This window comes from Nelusetta ayraudi, unplaced genomic scaffold, assembly GCF_046127955.1.
Source record: "Nelusetta ayraudi isolate G7.1 ecotype Tasmania unplaced genomic scaffold, CSIRO-AGI_Nayr_v1 ptg000135l, whole genome shotgun sequence".
NCBI lineage: Eukaryota > Metazoa > Chordata > Actinopteri > Tetraodontiformes > Monacanthidae > Nelusetta > Nelusetta ayraudi.
In genome coordinates this window covers 5,660,777-5,680,530 of record NW_027466185.1, presented here as the reverse complement: position 1 = coordinate 5,680,530, position 19,754 = coordinate 5,660,777, and the positions used below count along the sequence as shown (strand labels likewise).

Below are 19,754 nucleotides of genomic sequence, written 5' to 3'. Positions count from 1 at the left end.
TTCTGCTAGGCACAAAAAAAAAAAAAAAATTGTCAAATATCTTTATTAGTGTGAAATAAGCGAATATAATGACAAAGTAAAGTCGACACTTGTTTCCTTGTAAATGGGCACGACGGACGTTTGTAAATGTAAAAAAATGACTTTATGCATTTATATATGTTCTTAAACTTAAAAATCTTAGAATTAAATCAAGTTTTATTCATCACTTTTAAAAGGATGTTTAAATCAGTCGATTGATGGGTGATTTTTGGCCAGTATTCTGCGATAAAGAACAGGAGAAGATGCTCAACAGTTTTTATTCTTCACCTCTTGCTGTATTAGAGCACAATTCCCCCCGCGTGCCTTTTAGCAATGCACCAACACCTCAGGTCTGACGTTGCAATTCACGACACAATCATTCAACCTAACGCACAGACAAAGTGAGCAGTGACGCTGACGAACAGTCGCCAGCAGGGGGAGGACGCCCCCTTTTCTTCACGTCGTCACCCTGTGAGTCTGCACACCCACAGGGAGTTAAAGCTGCAATCAGATTTCATTTATTCTCACACATCAGACTGACAATGGAAACACGTACTGTCACCAGCGATACTCCACCAGTGAGAAATATTGTGGTGAGAATTTATAAATGCTAATTCTGATGCTAAGAAATAATAATTGCAATAAACTGCAGAGTAAAATGTAAAAAAACTAAATAAAAAGTCCTTTGTTCCCATAGGGATGAGAAAGACCTCCCTGTCTCACACAGGGGCTAATCTGTCAACTGTCTCCGTCGAGTTTCAGTCTCTCGGTGCCAGACGTTGACCTTTTGACCTCGGGCAGTTTATCCCTCATCGTCAACTAAACGTGCCAGTCTGTCACCTAGTTGTCCTGCTCCCCTCGCTGGCTCACCACCTCGATGTTGATCTTCTTCTTCTTCTCTTCGCCGTGTCCGGGAAGTTTAAGAGTTTGCTCCGTTATCTCGCTCGCCCCGTCGGAGTCCGAGTCATCCTCGGAGTCCGAGTCCCTCTCGTCGCCTTCATCCGAGTCGCTGTCCGACTGGCCGAGCTCCACAAGCGCCACGTCCTGGAGAGGAGGGGGAGAAAGTGAGGCGAGCCAGTCGAGTTTATTTCAAAATTTATTTAAAATTAACATTTTGCTTCAACACACACACACACACACACACACACACACACACACACACACACACACACACACACACACACACACACACACACACACACACACACACACACACACACACACACACACACGACTATAATTTTTTATTTTTAAGCGCCTTTCTCAACACTCAAAAACACTCTACAAAGGTAAAACAAATGGAATGAAGCGACAGATAAAAGCTGCACGGAGTAAAAAAAAAAAAAAAGCTGGTGGAGGACGACGTAGTGAAAGGAGGCGGGGCTTCTAGAAATTATACAGGCTGCAGAGTTCTAGACCTGTCGGAGCTTGTGGAGGGATTGGTGAGGGGCACCAAAGACCCAGAGATGATTTTTAGATGTTGCCTTCGTACCCTGACATGTTCTGGTGGCAGCTTCTGTCCACCATCCAAACATGTCAAGGTACGCAGATAACATCTAAAATAGTCGTGTCTGTTATATTAGGAAAAATTCGAATAATCGTATAGATTTTATGAAGACACAATCAACCTCATTCAGTTACAGCAAAGCACTGATGAACCCCAACGGGATGCCAAGTCAAGAATAACCCACCATTTCTATGACCTTCTGTGCCTCCTCCACTCTCTCGATGTCAAAGTAGCCATCAGGAGCTTCCTGCATCTGCTGCCTCAGCTTCTCATTGGCCTCGGCCATCTGGGGGAGGAAACTGTGCAGCCGCTCCAGGACTGAAAAAAAGAAAAAGACAACATAGCATAAAAACACACGTTTGACACAAACACTGACTACTGCAAACTAGGGATGCACCGATACCAGTATTGGGTATCGGTACCGATACTGGGGTTGAGTACGCTACTCGTACTGATATACATGCCGACACCGATACCAGTTGTATATGTACGTATATGACAATTTTGTCAAATTTGAGTTTTTACTGCTGTGAGACTTGTTCTAGGAGAACACACTGAGGGATGCTGTTCAAATAACAAAACATTTGTGGATTTTTTTTTTTTAAATAAAAAAATCTAAGTAATTTTATAATGTGTAATGGCCATATTAAGTACTCCGTATTGGTATCGGTGCATCCCTACTGCAAACTGTAACCAGTCAAGAAGTGAAGAAGAGGATGGAATGAAGGGAAGTGGTGTCTCAGCAGCGTCTCACCGCTGCTTCTCGGGAGCCTCTGGGTTTGCAGGGAGCTGCCAGCCTTTGGCTTCAGGAGAAGCTTCTCATTCAAACCTGGAAGCAACAGTTGGACTTAGAATGGCGAGGAAAGAAAAGTCTTCTGAATGAAGACATACTTGATCAAATGCTGATTTCCATATAAAATCAGATTTGGTAGCGATGCTTTAATATTTGTAAAGTGATTTTCAGTTCAGATCGCGCACTTTAACAAAGACAAAAATAAAAGTAACGTTTTAACTAAAGATGTGTGTAACTTGTGTACTTCTTTAAGAATCGAAGTATTTAGGCTTTGTTTTTTTTTAAACTCTTATCCCAACCTTTCTTTGAAACGCTTCGTAGTGTCATATCGTTTAAATTATCAGTTATTTTTCTATAGGAGGAAAATAAGTTACTTTTCCCTAATACAATACCCAATTATTACAGCAATGCTTAGCAGCGTATCACAAACACACGTATACACAGTACCAATCAAATATAGGCTAACACTTTCCCAACTTTTACTAATCTTAGAAGAGGTGGTTTTTCAACTCAAGCAACACTTTTATAGAACTGTTTTGTTATAATAAATCAAAGCCTTGTTCCATTCGATCTTCCACAGGAGTCTCGTATAGTGTCAAGAGGTAAAGAACCTCTAGTAAATGTGCGTGTTTCTTAGCAAGCAACCCGGAGTTCGCTTATTTCCCGATGGCAACTTTTCTTTTGAAAGAATTGAATAAAAAGATCATCCAAACCTCTTCCATTGCCACAAGAGAGCAAAGCCTGGGAACTCGTTTTCTGCGCATTTGTATCCATTTTTAAACGAGGGCGACTGTATTTTTCGGCATGTGCATAGAGAGCTCAAATAACATCCGGTTTGGAGGTGAACGCATGTATTGGATTTTCTTTAGCGCCCTCTGTAGTTCAGGAAGAATCCTCGAAATGTGGGTAGGTTAGAAGGTGCAGCGTAATTGTAATATAAAACCCTGATATATGCATTTTTTAAACTGAAACATGGCCATTAAATTCTCAATCTGATCGATTTACAACGAGTGGGTTAAGAAGATTTAACAGGCTTACAGGACAAAGTGACGCAATATTATTCCAGAACTGCTCAGTGTCACGTTATTTTGTTAATCGGTCACGTTTTATGTGACATTTAAATATTGGGGGGGGGAATAAATAAAATTGAAAGGAAAATATATATATATATATTTATATATATATATATATATATATATATATATATATATATATATATATATATATATCGTTTATTACGGACGCGCATTGCTGCCACACTAGGAAAACAGCGCTCAGTGTCAAGTTATTTCGTGAATCGTCCACTTTATTACGTGACAGTTTATGCGTGACGTGGCATGTAAGAACTTCACGTAAAAACGTGGAACTTTCACGTTTTTACGTGATACTGAGCCCTGTTTTTTTCTAGTGTGGCAGCAATCCGCTTGCGTACTTTTCCAGATAATAATCACGATAGTATTACGACAGCAGCTGAACGTGTGCGGCGCGCTCGGCACTGCCTTAAACAAACGGAGCGATCCTCCCTACCGACATAGACGAGCTTTGGTGCGCAGTTGTTGATGTGACGCGGCTCTCCTGCTGGTTGGCTGTCAAGAAGCAGGAGTCGGACACCACCTCTCCTCCGTATTGAGATGTCTCCGTGGCAGAAAGGTAACTTGTTAAAAAAAGAAATAATATAGAGCAACTAGAAAAATGGACCATTCCGGTTCCGTTTCTGTTCCTTGTTAACACAGGCCACGAATTTATCCTGGTTAAAGTGTAAGAAAGTGCGGTCGTCCGTGTCTTCGCACTGTTTTATTTTCCACCGCTAGCAAACGTAGCGCAACGTTAGCCAACAAACACATATTCAGTAGTAGTCGTGTTATGCCAAATACATTAAAATGTTCAATTGAATTAACAATGTTCTATGTGGCAAAGCCGTTCCTGTGGTGTTGACGACGTGTAACGAATTGCAACTTTAGGGAGTCGCTTAATTTGCAATCTATTTTTTTTTTTTTTTAAGGGTGATGATGTTGATTCCGCGACTTGGCCGTCATTTCCTTTCACTATCGTTAATAATCGAATTGAATATCGAAACGTGACGACACATTGTCTCTTTTGCTTCGCTACCACGGTCGAACTCGCAATATTCCTCGCACGAAACTTGTGTTGGGACTTATGCTAGCAGAGCTGTCCGTGCTACCAGCGGAGGGTGATGAGCTTGCATGGCTGCGCGGCGTCTGCTCAGAAAGCGGTGATTCGATTTATTTGGGTTTGACATGTCAACAGATGTTTTATTTACTTAGTTTCGTAGCAACTAAAGAAGCACACAACAAAATTCCAGGTGCTACTCGTGCTGGGTTTTTTTTAGGTTTTTTTTAGTTTTTTTTTTTTTTTTTAAGAACGTTTAAACACAATGAGATACAACAAGACAAGTAAATTAAAATAAACAAAAAAGTGCAGTGCACAAATAAATAACAGATGGAGACAGTCATTGCACTTGTGAGTTCAATTGCACAGGAATTTGGCTTATTTCATGTGTTGGGTTGGTACCACATGTTGAGACAGTTTTACCAACTTCTACAATTTGTATTAATCTAGTGATGTTTGGTGTTGAAATATTGAAAATTGAAAGTTTTTTTTCTAGATAGATTGATATAGATTTCAATAGTTAGATATATAGAGATATACATTCCCTCCCTCAAGTCTCCTAGCCGTTGCTCTGGGCTGTCACTCTAGGAAACACCTGTGTTGACTGTCCTCTGCTGCTCTTTGCCCTCCTCCAGGCTAAAGGATCCATACAGCCAGCTTCTAAGATGTTTGCGGCTCCTGAGCCGCTGTAAACCATTTTGCGTCGCGCCGGGAGATGAGACAGTGTGGGCAGCGGCGGCGGCAGCGACCCCAACATGAGCATCCAGGGTCTGGGAGGAGCTCTGGGCGACTACCTGGGCTCTAGCCTGGCGGCGCCCATGAACGCCCTCTCCCTGAAGCCCGTCTCGTCCGGCTGGCTGGCCTCCCTCTTCCACACCATGGTGCCCACCGGCTACTCCAAGCTGCAGGAGGAGCGTCTGGCCATGGTGGACCTGGCCGCTAAACCGGAGGCGGCGGAGTCACCGCCGCACCACCAGAACGGCTACCGGCACCTGGATCGGGCCTCCCGCTCCTCGGTGACCCTGTCCGACTGCGGGGACGGGGGCTACTCGGAGACGGAGCCCATGCTGGCCGAGAGGAGGCCGTCGGGCGACGGCGAGGGTGAGGATGGCGAGGACGAGGACGAGGGCGACGAGGAGCGAGGCTCCATGACGGACGGCCACAACATGCCCAAGGAGTCGCCGCTGGCCATGGCCCTGCAGATCCTGGTGCCCTTCCTGCTCGCAGGCTTCGGCACCGTGTCGGCGGGAATGGTGCTGGACGTCGTGCAGGTACGTTTGGAACGCTGCTGCCACCGCCAGTGGAAGAGGGGGACAGAGTGGGAGTGAAGGTCGCAGCTGAGGCTGATGAGCTAACATGACAGTGTGGCGTCTGTCTGGTCATAAAGAGGTGATTTTAGACGTTTTAGTTACAATTTCACTGGCAACTAGAGCAGGATGACGTGTGACGCGCGTGCGTGCGCGCGTGCGTGCGTGCGTGCGTTTGTGTGTGTGTGCGCGCGCGCGTTCTCCTTGACGTTCCTCACTGCACGAGTGGTTGAAAAACACTGCTCTAGCAAAGACCTCTGTTGACTCTCTCTTCTTCATCTGGCCATAAAGTGTTGATGTAGTTTGCTTTGTTTTTCCCTCTGGGGGGGACAGAATCTCCCGAGCTGATTGACGATCCAAGTTGGCCTCGAGGGTGTTTTGTGGAATCATTTTAGGAGATTTGAGGATCAGAAACTTGTTTTTCTTGTTTCAAGAAAAAAAAAAAGATAATCAAGGAACATTAAGTTTCTTTATTCTTTCGACTAAACAAGTCCGCCCACTGTTGTTCGGCTCTGCAGGTGTGATGCATTTGCAATGCTGAATTTGAATTAAACGTTCCCATGTCACAGAATATTTCTTAGATCTTTATTTTTACCTGTAGATCTCCAGAAAACAGGGTAGTTAGCCCTCTGTTTATAGCCAGCCAATGTATCACTGTGTGTGTGTGTGTGTGTGTGTGTGTGTGTGTGTGTGTGTGTGTGTGTGTGTGTGTGTGTGTGTGTGTGTGTGTGTGTGTGTGTGTGTGTGTGTGTGTGTCACTCTCAGCACTGGGGAGCGTTCCAATACATTACTGAGATCTTCATCCTGGTTCCTGCGCTGCTCGGCCTCAAGGGGAACCTGGAGATGACGCTCGCCTCCAGGCTGTCGACGGCGGTGAGGAACAAACACACACACACACACATGCGTGGACGCACGCACACACGTTTGTGTCAAGTCAGACTGACCCAGCGAGGGTCTTTTTATGAGATTTTATTTTCATTTTCAGTTCTTTACAACAACAAACATTTCCAACCCAAGGAGAGAACAGAACACTAAACTAAAACCAGAAAAACGCCCACAATATTTATGACAAACAACAAAACAAAAAACAAAGACGCACAATATATATCACATACAACAAAGCGAGGACATTTTCCAACGCTGCTATACGACATGCCGGCACTCAATCGAAAGTTATTTGTTTGTTTTTTTTGTTTGTTTTTGTTGTTCCCCTTTCCCAAAATGTTCGCAAGAAAGCCTGTTGAGCGGCAAGGTTGTGGTCGGACATCCTGTAATGTGTTCATCATTGTGTAGTTTCAGAAAACAACAGGCAGCTATTTTTAAGACACGAAGCCACGCCCACTCTTCTCTCTGCGACCGTGATTTTTGTTCTTCAGTCAAGCAGAAGTTCCCAGCGACTCCGCTAATGTTTGTGTGTTTATGCCTTCCAGTAGAGCTGAGCTAGACAAGCCCAGTGACTTTTGGCTTTTTTCTTTTTCTTTTTTTTTCTGTCCAGTATAGGATGACGAGCTTCTTGCTTTGGAAAAACATGTTGTAATTGCCACTTGGGTGGATATTGTTGGTCTGTGGCGGCCTGGTGTTTTTTTCTTGCGGCGGCGGTGCGTCACCTCCTCAGGCTAATAAGACAGCAGCTCCCAACTGGTGGAGTCTCAGGAGGACCCACATCGCCACCAAAATCCATTCCACAAAAATAACAATAAAAAGCGCTACTCAATAAATGATTGAAACAATTGAATTGAATTGTGTATCCTGCAAAATCAATGCCCAACGTTTTCTCTATAACAGACAAAAAGGGGGAAACTGCCCACGAAGCCACGATAAAATCAAAACGGCTCCGCAACCTTCTTTTGGGTGGCGACCCACCAGTTGAGAAACGCTGCTCTAACTAAGCTCCAGCTCCTCTCTGGCTTCAGTTTCCTCAGTTTCCAGTGTTGGGTTATTTCCCTCGTCGCACTCAAGTCGTTGGGAGTTTGCAATTACCGCTGCGCGGCCCCTTTGGCTCCATCAGGTGGAACGGAGGAGACGTCAACCCGAGCACGGAACTTTTTAATCTCCTGTTATGATTAGTTTGGAGAAGTGCGAATGGACCGGCGTTGATTTGCGAGAGCTTTTTTGCGGATTAGGAGCAAAGGGGAGGAATTTGCTGACGCTGTGCAAGTCGCGCGCAGGCCTTTTCTGCAGGAGATGGAAGATGGGCCTGCTGCCACTGGGGGGAGGGGGGGGGGCGGGGAGGAGGGTGGGAAGCCATCACTCTGAATACAGATTTGTTTCCTCACTTGAGAATTCTCAGAGCAGGAGCAGGACAAAGGCAAAGAAGAGAGAGGAGGCTTTTGACAAAGTCATGCGCGTTGCTCTGCCTTTTTATTTCCACTCGTCAGAACTCTGGCAAGTGACAGACAGAGCAGAATCCCCTGCTTTGTGTACTTTGTGTTCCCTCCCACCTTCGCGCACCTCCTGCCCCCTGTGCGCAGGCTCCGTTTTTGCAGCGCTGTGTCAACACCGACCAGCTGACGTTGCTCCTCAGCGGTGTCCCGATAAACTGTTTGTCTTTGGGTGCTCGAGTTCGGCAGCGTCCCTGCAGACTTCGGAGGAGTCTCAGAGTAACTGATGGACATATCCATTTCTTTTCTGAGAGTTCATGGTTAAGTTTGTAATATTTGGATATTTTGAAGAGGAAACGGCAACATCAAGACGTCAATCTTTCACTCTCCCTCCCTCTCCTGAGCTTGCCAGTGAACTACAGTGGCCTGTGCAACCAGGCAGCTGGATTGTCCACACCAGGCTTCCTTTGAACTGTTTTATTTTTGTTTATTTTAAGTTGCTTCAGTAAACTGTTGCCATCAATGTTCTACTTTTGGAAGTTATTACAATTGAGCCATGCTGATAATCATCGGGGAAAAGAGACGATAGAAAATGCTTTGAATTAAATAAAGTCTTTGATTGGATGACGCAGACAAGCAAGGCCCATTAGACTAATTAGACACATGCAGTCAGTAGGTGGGGGCACAATGCTTTACCTTGGCCTCATGCTTGATACTGGTAAACTACACGACAGTTAAAGGGTAGAATTCTGGACATGAGAGCTCATTTCCAAGTTAGCTGGGGTGCTATTTATCAGAAGAGACCTTTTCAACACATTTCATCTGGTCCTACTATAATAGTAATAAATAATAATAATAATTAATAGTAATAATAATGTATTGGATTTATATGTGTAGCTAGACCAGCTAGCGCAGGTCAGTGGTTTCTGTTAGCCTGCCAATAACAATAATCTTACCCGCTCCACGCAGTACACCCAGGGCACATACATTTTAATGGCAGTGTATCTATATATAAATGCCTGCTTTGATAGAATATTGGTAATAAAACTACCCTTGCATTGCAGTGCATTTTAGGAACAAGTTTCTCAGCAGTGCTGAAATTTCACTTCCGTGCACTCTACTCTTCTGCTGCAATGACAGCAGCAGGCAAATTAAGGAGCCGGTTGTCAAGGCAAAATCAGCCCACCACCACCGTAGCCTACTAATGACAGGAAGTATAATTATGTTGCTGCTATCTCCTCGTAAAGCAATGCCTTGTGTAACAGGTGTGGTCAGTTACTGTTTAGATTTCACCCAAAATCTGTTTGTCTTTATTTAGCCAATAGTTCTATTTGTTGTATTTTTTTTTATTTTTGCAGCAGTTTTTTTAAATTATTGTTTTATTTATTTGGTTTAATACATTTTCATGACCTATGACCGTAGCAACGTCACTTCCCCGGGGTTTCGCGGTGTTTTGCTGTGTTTTTCTTCACTTCGCAAGCTCTGAGGAGAGAGAAAATATACGCCAATTGAAGCAGTTCTGAAGCGTTCTGTCATCACTCTTGTGCGAGGTCGCAGCGCGGAGGTTGAAGGCGAAGCAGTGTGCAGCAAGACCGGTTACACTTGCATTCCTCATGTATAGTTTGGAGTGGCTATGCTTGTTTTTATTGGCAGGCTAGCAGAAACCATTAGCCATTGCACTGGCAAACTCTGCTAAACTAGGAGGACTGGATGCAATTTTTTTGAAAGGGTTCTTTAGGGATAAATAGGACTCTGGCTAACTTGGAAATGTCCCAAATTCTGAATTTGCCCCTTAATCCTTGTCATCGTACCCATGACCTGATGTTCCACGTTGTTTCAGCTGTTGGGTGATTAAGCTAACACACTAGCAGCATGCAGGCCGGGCTAAAGTGATGGAGATGCAAGGTTTTCAAGGTGGAACTCTGGCGTGAAGTCAGAATTCTATTGTCTGTTTGCTAAAGTCTTGTTTTATTTACAATTTTCACGATGGAGTTTGTATCCTAACTGACCACCTGTGACTATTTACACCCATATGAACTGGCTACCAGGGTAGTTAGTGGTTGCTGAAACACCTCAGTGGTATCAGATGGACCCTCGGGGGTCTCGTCTCTCAAAGATAAAGACCACAACGTGTCTCATCTTATCTCTGACACAAATGTTTCCAAGCATACAGTACGTATGACGTACGACTGTTTCTTTCTGACTGGAAAGCTTTAGAGTCAGCTGTAAATATTTACAAGGGACCAACCCTCCAGCACACCCTTTTGTTGCAAAAGCCATAATGCTGCAAGTGAAGGGGGTGCGGTCTTTAGGATAACAAAGGGCATCTGTTGACGCAAGAAGTCAAGAAAAGCTCAGTGGAGTTGCAAGGGATCCTTAGTGAAATGACGACACTGAAACCTGACTGTTGTCTCACTACCCAGTCAAGTGTTGTTGCTTTATTTGACAGCAGTTAAAGTTCCAGTATGTAATATTTGGCTTGATTTACTATTTAAGTATTGGTAAAAACGTGATATACTGCCCATCAATACATGAATAAAAGTGTATAATTGCAGCACAATAAAAGTAATTTGGTTTTCCTATCCGTAGAACGGTTCTTATTTACATATAAGAATATCCAAAGATCAAAGGTTTGCTCCTAGTTAGCTGCCTTCTTGCACCACCAGCTTCCTAAGGAAGCCTGGCGTGGACAATCCAGTTTCATATTCTGGCTGAACACTGGCATCCTCAAATAAACCAACAAAGAAAAGGTTGACAATGTCTCCAGGTGTGTGTGCACAGGCAACCGTAGTTTGCAGGCAAGCTTGGGAGAGGGAGTGGGAGGGTGAGCTTATGAGCGCTGCAGTCTAAAATGTAACCCCTTAATGTCGCTGTTTCTTCTGTAAAATCTCCAAACATTACACACTTAAGCTGTCATGTTTCAGACACCTTTCTAGCTCTTAAGCTTCATGGCCTGAGTTTCTTTCAACTGAAGCAACTGCAAACCGCATGCATTTTGTCCCTCTCTGGCTCCACCAGGTGTTTAACACAGAGTAAACAAATGAGGACAAACAGAATAAAGGATGAGAAGATCCGCAGGCTGAACAGGTGTTGGAAACTAGGTGAAGGAAGCAATAAAAACCAACCATTCAGCATGTGTATTAAAGATGTGAGAATGGACCTGATGGCTGCCAGGTGGCGAGGCATGATAGGACTTCAAGCAGGACACGTCTCAGCTTTATTTATTTTTTATTGTTTTGAAAGGGCACACTCACTTTTTCCCCTGAAAAAAACTTTTACACTTCCATCTCATTTTAATTAAGATTTATTGGGAACTTCTCACTTTTTAATTTGCTCCCTAAAACCTCCATTTGTTCAAAGCAGGCGAGTTAATGAAGCGTAATGGGAGGATTGTGCTCAGTCTGCCTGCGGGGCTGTTGGACTGAACCGACTAAAGTGCAGGAATTAAACAAATGAAACAATTGTCGAGTACATTCTAACCACATGGTGTGTTTCAAGCCTTTAAGCACACGAAGGACCAGTTCTAATCCACAACACGTAACAAAGATTTGAAAAAAAATATAGGTCTTGCATTTCCATTGGCTAACAAATACCAAATAACCGTTACCAAACACTTTTTTATTTTTTTTTATTTTATTTAAAGGAAAATGCACCTTGAGGCCGCCAATGAAGGCAAATCATCCTATTGTAATGTTTCCAAACCTTGAGGCACCAGTGGCCTCAGAATGACCCAGATATGACGATGATGGTGATGTGCTGAAAGATGAGCTGTTTTCATGACCCAGATTCTTGGGTTTTGTGTTTGAAGTCACACAATGAACTTCCACGCTTGCATAAAGGTACATCTCAAACAATCAGAATATTGTGGAGAAAATTTGATATTTTTTTGTAAGTCATTTCAGCAAGTGAAACAAAGTGCAAAAGGAGGCCCAGTCAAGTATTGGGAGCATGGAACTGAACATAGTTTCTCAGAATCCGGCCATTTTTGCTGAAAACATCCCCCTTTTTTTTTTTTATTGTTTCTTTGTGTGTTTATGTGAGATACAAATTTTCTGCCAAACTGAATTTTAGGTTTTTATTATCTTTAAGCCATAATCATCAAAAATAGTAGAAATTAAAGCTTGAAATATTTCACTCGACGTGTAATAAATCTATATAAAATAATAGTTGCACTTTCTGAAACAACTGACAAAAAATATTGGAACTTTTTCACGAGATTCAAATTATTTGAGATGTTGCTGTATATCGCGGTAACATTTTTGCACCGTTACCCCACGATAGTGTGTTGCTAAGCCCCCAAGAATTCCTGAAGTCCGTCCTTCACGTCTTTCACCTCTTTTGCGTGCTCCGCTTTTCAGACAATGTGTGCTGAAAGGCACAGCTGTGGGAAGCAGCCCCTGATGTTTTCACAAACAGATAACAACTCCTGTGTTGAGTTATTTGAGTTATTTATTCTTATTAAGCACACACACTTGTGTCTGTGTTGGAAGATCGTGGCCCTGCCTTTTTTTTTTTTTACTGATTTTTTTTTCTCCAAATCTTTGCAAATTGAATGAGTTAAGTTGAATGCTACTTTTTTTTGGCCTTTTGTTCATTCTCCCCCATTTCCTCCACAGGTGAACGTGGGAAAGATGGATTCTCCCATAGAGAAGTGGAATCTCATTATAGGCAACCTGGCGCTAAAACAGGTGCACACACACGCACACACCTCCTAAAAATGCATCCAACGTTATTTAAATACTCAAAGCACAAAAACACTTCAGACGCACAAACACAACATTGTACTTGAGTGCAGTACTTGACCTCATAATATAGAATGTATTATTTAATTTTTAGTGGTGTTTTCAGTGGTGGTTTAGTTTAGCCTTTTTTCATTTTAACTTCCATATAGACACAACTTGTATTGTGTCTTCTAATTGTAGTGTTCAGTCAGGAATACGGAGGTTTAATCTGGTTGGGTTGTTGAAAAACTAAAATCCATCAAAAAATGTGGTTTCTGCTGTAGAGCTGAGCCTGGCAAAAACAGGTACCAGCTGTATCCTGTTTTGCTGCACCATCTTCTTCTCCCACGTTCCTCTTTCCGTCATTATGAAGAAGACTTGGTACAATTGACCTCCCAAGCCGAGTGTAGTCAAGGTGTTCCTTGACTCCCTCTGGACCAGACTGTCCTCCCATCCGGTCTGCTTTGTTCCTCTGTGGAATGTCGGCTCCAAAGCTGTGGCTTTTGCATTTTATTTGCAGCATTTATAAGTATATAATTTATAAGCATATCATGAGATATAAAAGCATATTTAAGCAGATCATGGGATAAAATATAAAATCATTTTCATCTTTCTCTAACATTCAATTAATAGTGACAAATTTAATTGAATCAATAAAAGTGTTCATCGACAATTAATGGATAATTGATCAATTGTTAGCATCCCTAGTTGATTGAAGATAATGGGAAGGACGTTTTAGGGATCATTTTTCTGCCAAAAAAAAGGTTTAGGACTTGATAATACAGCATGAATTTTCCATGGTTGTTCCACAGGCTTAATACTGAGCATTATATCAGGGTGATGGTGAGTTGTGCACATAGACACTGTTCTATGAAGGCAGCAGAGGGACTAATGGAGGTAGGAAGTTGCAGTGAGCTGAGTCAGAAAGGAATCTTCACTGAAAGGCGTGTTGCCATCATAAAACAGATGTTAAGGCGAGTCGTAGTCATTTTAGGAACTGATGTGATGCACAACCGTCACACGCTGTTGATAAAGTGTTGGCCACTGATGGTACAGAGAGAATTATCGCACTCCTAAACTGTAACTATGAATGTGTCCAACCCTCTATTTGCAAGAAAGTAGAGCAGAGAAATGTATGTGAAAGGTCTGTGCAAACCAGTTCTGGACCTGCCAGCTTTCTGCTGTAATCTCCTTCCAACGCCCTTGATTTGCAGTATTCTTGAATAAGCAGGAACTGGCTTAAACCCGGTGGGCGTTCAGCTCAGACTGATCTATTGATCTCTGTGTTCGCAAAGACCGAGTACAGCAGGCTGAGTTAATCATCACCGGTATCTCCGTGTTATAGCAAGCTTTCATACTTTGTCTCGTACTGACTAAACCTCCACCCCCTCCAGGTCCAGGCCACCGTGGTGGGCTTCCTGGCCGCCGTAGCCGCTGTAGTTCTGGGTTGGATTCCGGAGGGGAAGTTCCAGATGAGCCACGCCGTGCTGCTGTGCTCCAGCAGCGTGGCCACGGCCTTCATCGCCTCCCTGCTGCAGGGTAGGAGACCGGACCATATCAGACTGCCTGTTTTGGATAGAATAGATGTACTTTACTGATCCCAAATAGGGAAACTATGCTGTTATAGCACTAAAAACAATAGCAAAAAATCTCTATGGTAATTACAAGAAATATTCAAGTGAATATATATATGCACCAAACAAACAAGGGCAAGATGTTTTCTCGCTGCCGAGCGGCCAGCGTTTAACCGGGGACTCCCTCCGCCGCAGGTATCATCATGGTTGGTGTGATTGTGGGCTCCAAGAAGACGGGCGTCAACCCGGACAACGTAGCCACGCCCATCGCCGCCAGCTTCGGTGACCTCATCACGCTGGCGATCCTGGCCTGGATCAGCCAGGGCCTCTACAAGTGCCTAGGTGGGTTCACAGCAGCACCGCCATACCTGCGACTTTTACTACTCGGCATTTCCGCGTTTGTAGCGTGAAACCTAATTTGTATTGAGCTACAGTGGCTGTTTTAGAGAGGGCTTCCCAAAAGGTTTCCTCCTGCAATGAAAAAGTGTAAAGAACATCATTTGGAAGAGAGAATAAGGTTGCGTTCACACGTAATCGTCTGCACCAGATGCAAGTGGAGCTCATTCTTTCTTTCTTTCTTTCTTTTTCTTTTATTCGTTCACAAAGGCAAACCTGAAATTGAGAAACGTCACGTCCATGAAATGCTCTTTCAAGGTCAAGGCTTCTTCGTTTGTACTTGGCGGTAAATGAGCCGTGCAGACAGGAAATCTCGGCATTCACACTGCAAGACATCATAGGTCAATCACACATCAAAAAAATGTCCATTTCAACCCATTGTTGTGAGTGAGTGAAAATCAAAACCAATTAATTTAGGCAAATCCCTAAAAAAAACATTCTAAACTCCTCTCTACTCTGCTGTAATTGAACATGGCTTGATCATTTCCCCAGCACATCAGCCGTTTGTACCGGGTTTGTCATTCAGGACCTTTGGGTCAAACAAAATACGCTAAATAATTGAATCATACATGCATAATGCATAAGGCGATACGCTGCAATCTGAGCAGACTGGCTGGCCAAAGGCTGTGATGTTCCGTTTAGCACCGTGTTTGTTCCCCCGCTGCGCGTTATTGGTTGGTTTGTCGCCGCTGTGCTCGTCTCGTCTACGGCGCCGGAAATGAAATGTAAACATTGAGCTTGTTTTTTTTTGTTTGTGTTTTTCTGCCAATCAAGAACGCTTTCAAGCAGCCTCATGTAACAAAAGCAAGAGTCGGGTTGTATTCTATTCGGTCTATGCCAGTTGGTCCGACTGCATTTTCAAAGAAGCCTTACTGATCTTCACAGAGGGGTTTATTTTAACACTGAGCAACGTTAAAATGCGACGTTCTGTTCCATGAATGAAGATTTACCGGCAACAGTTGTACGCGATCCAATTTGTTAGGCCGCCGTCGTATGCTGCGGGCGAACGGCCAGCCGGTTCAGCTCACAACTTCATTTTGTCAACAGCAGAGTTGGCCGACAAAAGTGAAGTCGTGCCAAATAAGTGTGGGAGATCTTGGCAGTCCCTCTGTGGTGGGAGAACCTTGAGGTAGAGCTTCTCAGGTGACACAAAATTAGCAACACCGCAAAAAAAAATAGTATTGTAATAGATGGTATAGTAATCTATATATGTATATATATATATATATATATATAAAGTTAAGTTCAGGCTTTTACAGTACCAGAATATTGTCTGATTATCGCCTGCCCTGGATTTATTTTCTGGAAACATATTTGCTTTTTTATGATCAAATGATCAAATGAAATGACAAAATATGTCACCTCCCAAGGTTTTATGGTTAAAAACCTTTTTTTTATTGGTCTACCACTAGAGGGCTCCCTTGCCTCGCTAAGTCCGTCCACTCGCTGCCTGTGGTAGCTGAGCAGGCTGTTCCTTATTCTCCCGCCTCTCACTCCTCATGTTTAATTCATCCCGCACCTCAGACTCGTCCTGCACCACCTTGTATCGGTGAACACAGCGGAGACGGGGAGCCGTTCTCCTCTTGTCTATATGAGGGTGTGGCGCTAACTTACTCCGTCAGCTGCATCTGTCGGACATACATACTTAGCACTGTGAGAGAAACAGTTGAATGCCCCCGAGCTAAATCTATTTAACACCTTTTTCATCCCCCCCCCCCTTCCCCTTTTTGTGGAGTTTCCCCTTTTTGCCACTTACCTAATACACTGGTACTGCTATTCTTCAGCCAAGCCGCGCCGAGTACTTCCTGCTAAATTGAAAACTGCTGCCACCGAAAACTCCAGCAAACCAAATTTGGATCACGCCGTTATGTGTGGAGATAATCGTTTATGACCTCTAATGCTTCCAACATCTGGGTAGAGGCAGGAATAAAAAGTCCAGACCAGACAATAATTGTGATTGAGAACATCTTTTAAGGGTGTCCGAAAACCTTTTTCCACGACTGCGTAATCGCATGAGATACGTTTTTCATGAAGAGTCGGTGTCACATTCACAGAGCACAACAACATGACATGTTTTACATATCACTATGGAGCAGGACTGACCATAAAAGTAGATTTTGACATTCACAGTTGGCTCATGAGAGTCCTTTACCACCGGCGGAAGCAGCAGATAACAATAGCAAGTAATGCAAGTGCATTGGTTGTAGTGCATACTGAATACAGTGGCCATTCTGCAGGTTGACTCTACTACTGATTTAACACTTTAAAATACAAGTTCAGCGGTGACCTTGGTAAGTTCTCATTTGTTAACTTTTTGTTCAGTTTGAACCCATAAAAGGAAAATCTTCATTTTATTGGGGGAATCTGCATTGTAAGACATTGCTTGTGTTGGGTTGAGATGCGTCCGAGTCACAAAACACAGGCTTCATCCCCATGACGAGTGTTGCAGGGCAAGTCTTCTAAAAATGAAATACTGCCCTTCAATAGTAAGACATTCTCCCCAAAGTAGTGCAGTATTTATCAGTCACTGCACCATTACACAGGGACAAACTGCTCGAGGGGCTGTGCCTGAAAACAGTTTAATGCTCCCAAATAAAATATGTGCACTAATAGCTTTCATTGGGAACTCAAAGTGACCAGAAATTGCGCACGAGGCTGCTTAAATTTTATTCAACTATAATCGTCAATGCAGTTTCTCTCTAAAGCGCTCCCTAATGGTCTTTTGCAAGGACATTCGTGACCAAGGGCAGAAATATAGTATTCCTTCTGCAGTGAGTTTTCTGTCTGGGGAAATGTCAGTTTGACCAAAAAAGGCCAAAAGGCCTTTTAATCAGACACGCAAACAGCCTCAGCTCCCTTATTTTAATGTGTCGGTGCTGCTCTCAGTGGCCTTTGAGTGTCAAAACTCTGTACCATATTTCAAGGCTGAATGAGTCATTGAAAAACAACAACACATGTTGCCCAAGCTTTAATGGACGAAAACACTACTGGGCTTTTGTATGCGTATGTATCTATAAAGTTTTGAGCTGATGTACATACGCATATTTATTGTGCGTGCGTGCGTGCGTGCGTGTGTATATATACTATATGTATATCTGTATGTATATGTGTATATATGTATGTATATCTATGCATGCATATATATAGATAGGTAGGTAGATCTATCTATCTATATCTGTATATATCTGTGTGTGTGTGTTTCTCTCTTGTTAGTTGGAAGCTTCATGACCTTAGCTAAGGTCGGCTAAGTCAGACAGCTGGCAGCGTTGCTGCTTTTTCCTGGCAGGGCAAGATGTTTTCTACTTCAAAGAACAGGGGAATTTCATTTATCTAATCATTTGTTCTGTAATGAATAAGCAACACTAGACAGGTACAGCGTCCTAAGTTCTTTAAGCCCTTTAAATGTGCAAAAGCACCTGCAGAGGCCCCTTGGCCAGACTCTGACTCTGTGCCTTGGGGATGTTCCTGCCGAGAATATCAGTGTGACTCCATGCAGGTACTCGAGAATAAACGCTCTTCAGAATTGTTATGTGGTTGAAGAGGAACAAAGTGTGTAGCCTCGGTTTAAACCAGACTGCGTCAGTGACGACATCATCATTATGATTATTATTGTGAAATAAAATAGGCCAGTTTATTGGCTCTAAACTCTTTGTTTTCTTTTTGAGATCGGGACTCACAAATCGCCCAGCCGTGCTGGAGGTCATATTGGCGTGGTGGATGGCAGTGTCACTTCGTATCTCCCTGACTGTCAAGGTCCAGTGTGTTATGGCTGAGAATTGTGTTGCTGCAATCAAGCTGGTGATTTTATTCTTTTCAGCTGTTATCGGTCCTCATGGTTGGGTCAGCCTATTCAGTGGTGGTTTACCAGACTTGAAGCTTGAGGAACTTTCTCCATTGGACAAAATGTGTTTCATCAATCAATCAATCTTTATTTGTACAACGCTAAATCACCACCAAAGGCGTCTCAAAGTGCTTTGTACAGTCAAAAGAAAACCAACTGGGACAATTGGTCAACAATTACAAATTCTGTTTGTTTTGTCTCATATCCAGTTAAACTGGACCAGTTTTTCAATCTTTACCCTCAAAGATGCGTTGAGAGACATTTCCATAACTGTGTCAATCCAAATCTCTTGGCATTGGGCTTCTCTGGGGGGTGCACGTACGATGCTAATAATCCAAATATAGAAACGTGCCACAGAAATATCAACACCTGCACCTGTTGTAGGGCAACGACCCCCACAAGCCTACCTCCCTCTACTTCCTCCAAATACATACTTCCATCTGATACGAAAACATACTCGCACAGTCCCCTCTCTCACTCGGACCAGCGGATTCTGCTGGAAGTTCTTTATTAAGAATTTTCCTTCTTGTAGTCTATTTACATAGCTGTGGGAGCAACCTTCAGTGAGGAATGGAGAAAACCCCTCAGTCAAGGGAGGAGGAAGGAGTGGAGGGTGCAGGGTGGGGGGAGACTACCATTGCCCCTTTATGTCAAATGAATGTGAGTCAGTATGTACTGGCAAAATATTCCATCACTGAAGGCTGTAGTCCAAGGAGGATAAATTGTGCATCGGCGTTACTGTAAAAAAAACAACACACTAAGAAAAATAGTTACAATTTGTTTCCTCTGCTATTCAACAAAAAATGTAAAACTTTAATTTGTCTTGAATTAATTACAGACATCGTGATTATTTCAGATGGTTTCCTGTTAATATTGGAAATAAACAAAATCTGATATGTCACAATATTATTTTCTGGCGTAGATTGAAAAGAAAAGTATTTTTAATAGTGAAATTTCAACCTTCGGAAAAGTCTGCTCATTCATTTGTGCCATTGATGCTCAACCAGTGGCTCCTTTTGCCACAAAGAATATAATATGGTTTTTATGCCAGTGCTTTTTAATAGCAGGTCACGCGTGTCATTTGTATACTGTATGTATTAAACTTTATTGCCTTACATATTATTTACTGCTCACTCATACTTCCTT

At 43.0% G+C, this 19,754-nt stretch overlaps 2 protein-coding genes across 2 annotated transcripts in view; one reads left to right on the top strand and one right to left on the bottom strand.

Annotated features, from left to right (window-relative positions):
• Window positions 1-26: 26 nt before the first annotated feature.
• Window positions 27-3,179, bottom strand: nopchap1 (NOP protein chaperone 1). The gene is made up of 4 exons (XM_076051448.1): window positions 3,032-3,179; window positions 2,280-2,354; window positions 1,710-1,843; window positions 27-1,062 (listed from the first exon to the last, which is right to left on the bottom strand). Exons 1-4 carry the CDS (start codon window positions 3,090-3,092, stop codon window positions 859-861), a joined length of 474 nt encoding a protein of 157 aa, XP_075907563.1. The 5' UTR covers window positions 3,093-3,179; the 3' UTR covers window positions 27-858.
• Window positions 3,180-3,757: 578 nt separating this feature from the next.
• The window catches only part of slc41a2b (solute carrier family 41 member 2b), a 38,735-nt gene continuing 22,738 nt past the window's right edge, over window positions 3,758-19,754 (top strand). The window contains exons 1-6 of the mRNA XM_076011357.1: window positions 3,758-3,968; window positions 5,084-5,719; window positions 6,521-6,628; window positions 12,693-12,764; window positions 14,192-14,336; window positions 14,567-14,713. Coding sequence (XP_075867472.1) covers window positions 5,204-5,719; window positions 6,521-6,628; window positions 12,693-12,764; window positions 14,192-14,336; window positions 14,567-14,713 — 988 coding nt within the window. The 5' untranslated portion in view covers window positions 3,758-3,968; window positions 5,084-5,203. The remainder of the gene's footprint in view (window positions 3,969-5,083; window positions 5,720-6,520; window positions 6,629-12,692; window positions 12,765-14,191; window positions 14,337-14,566; window positions 14,714-19,754) is intronic.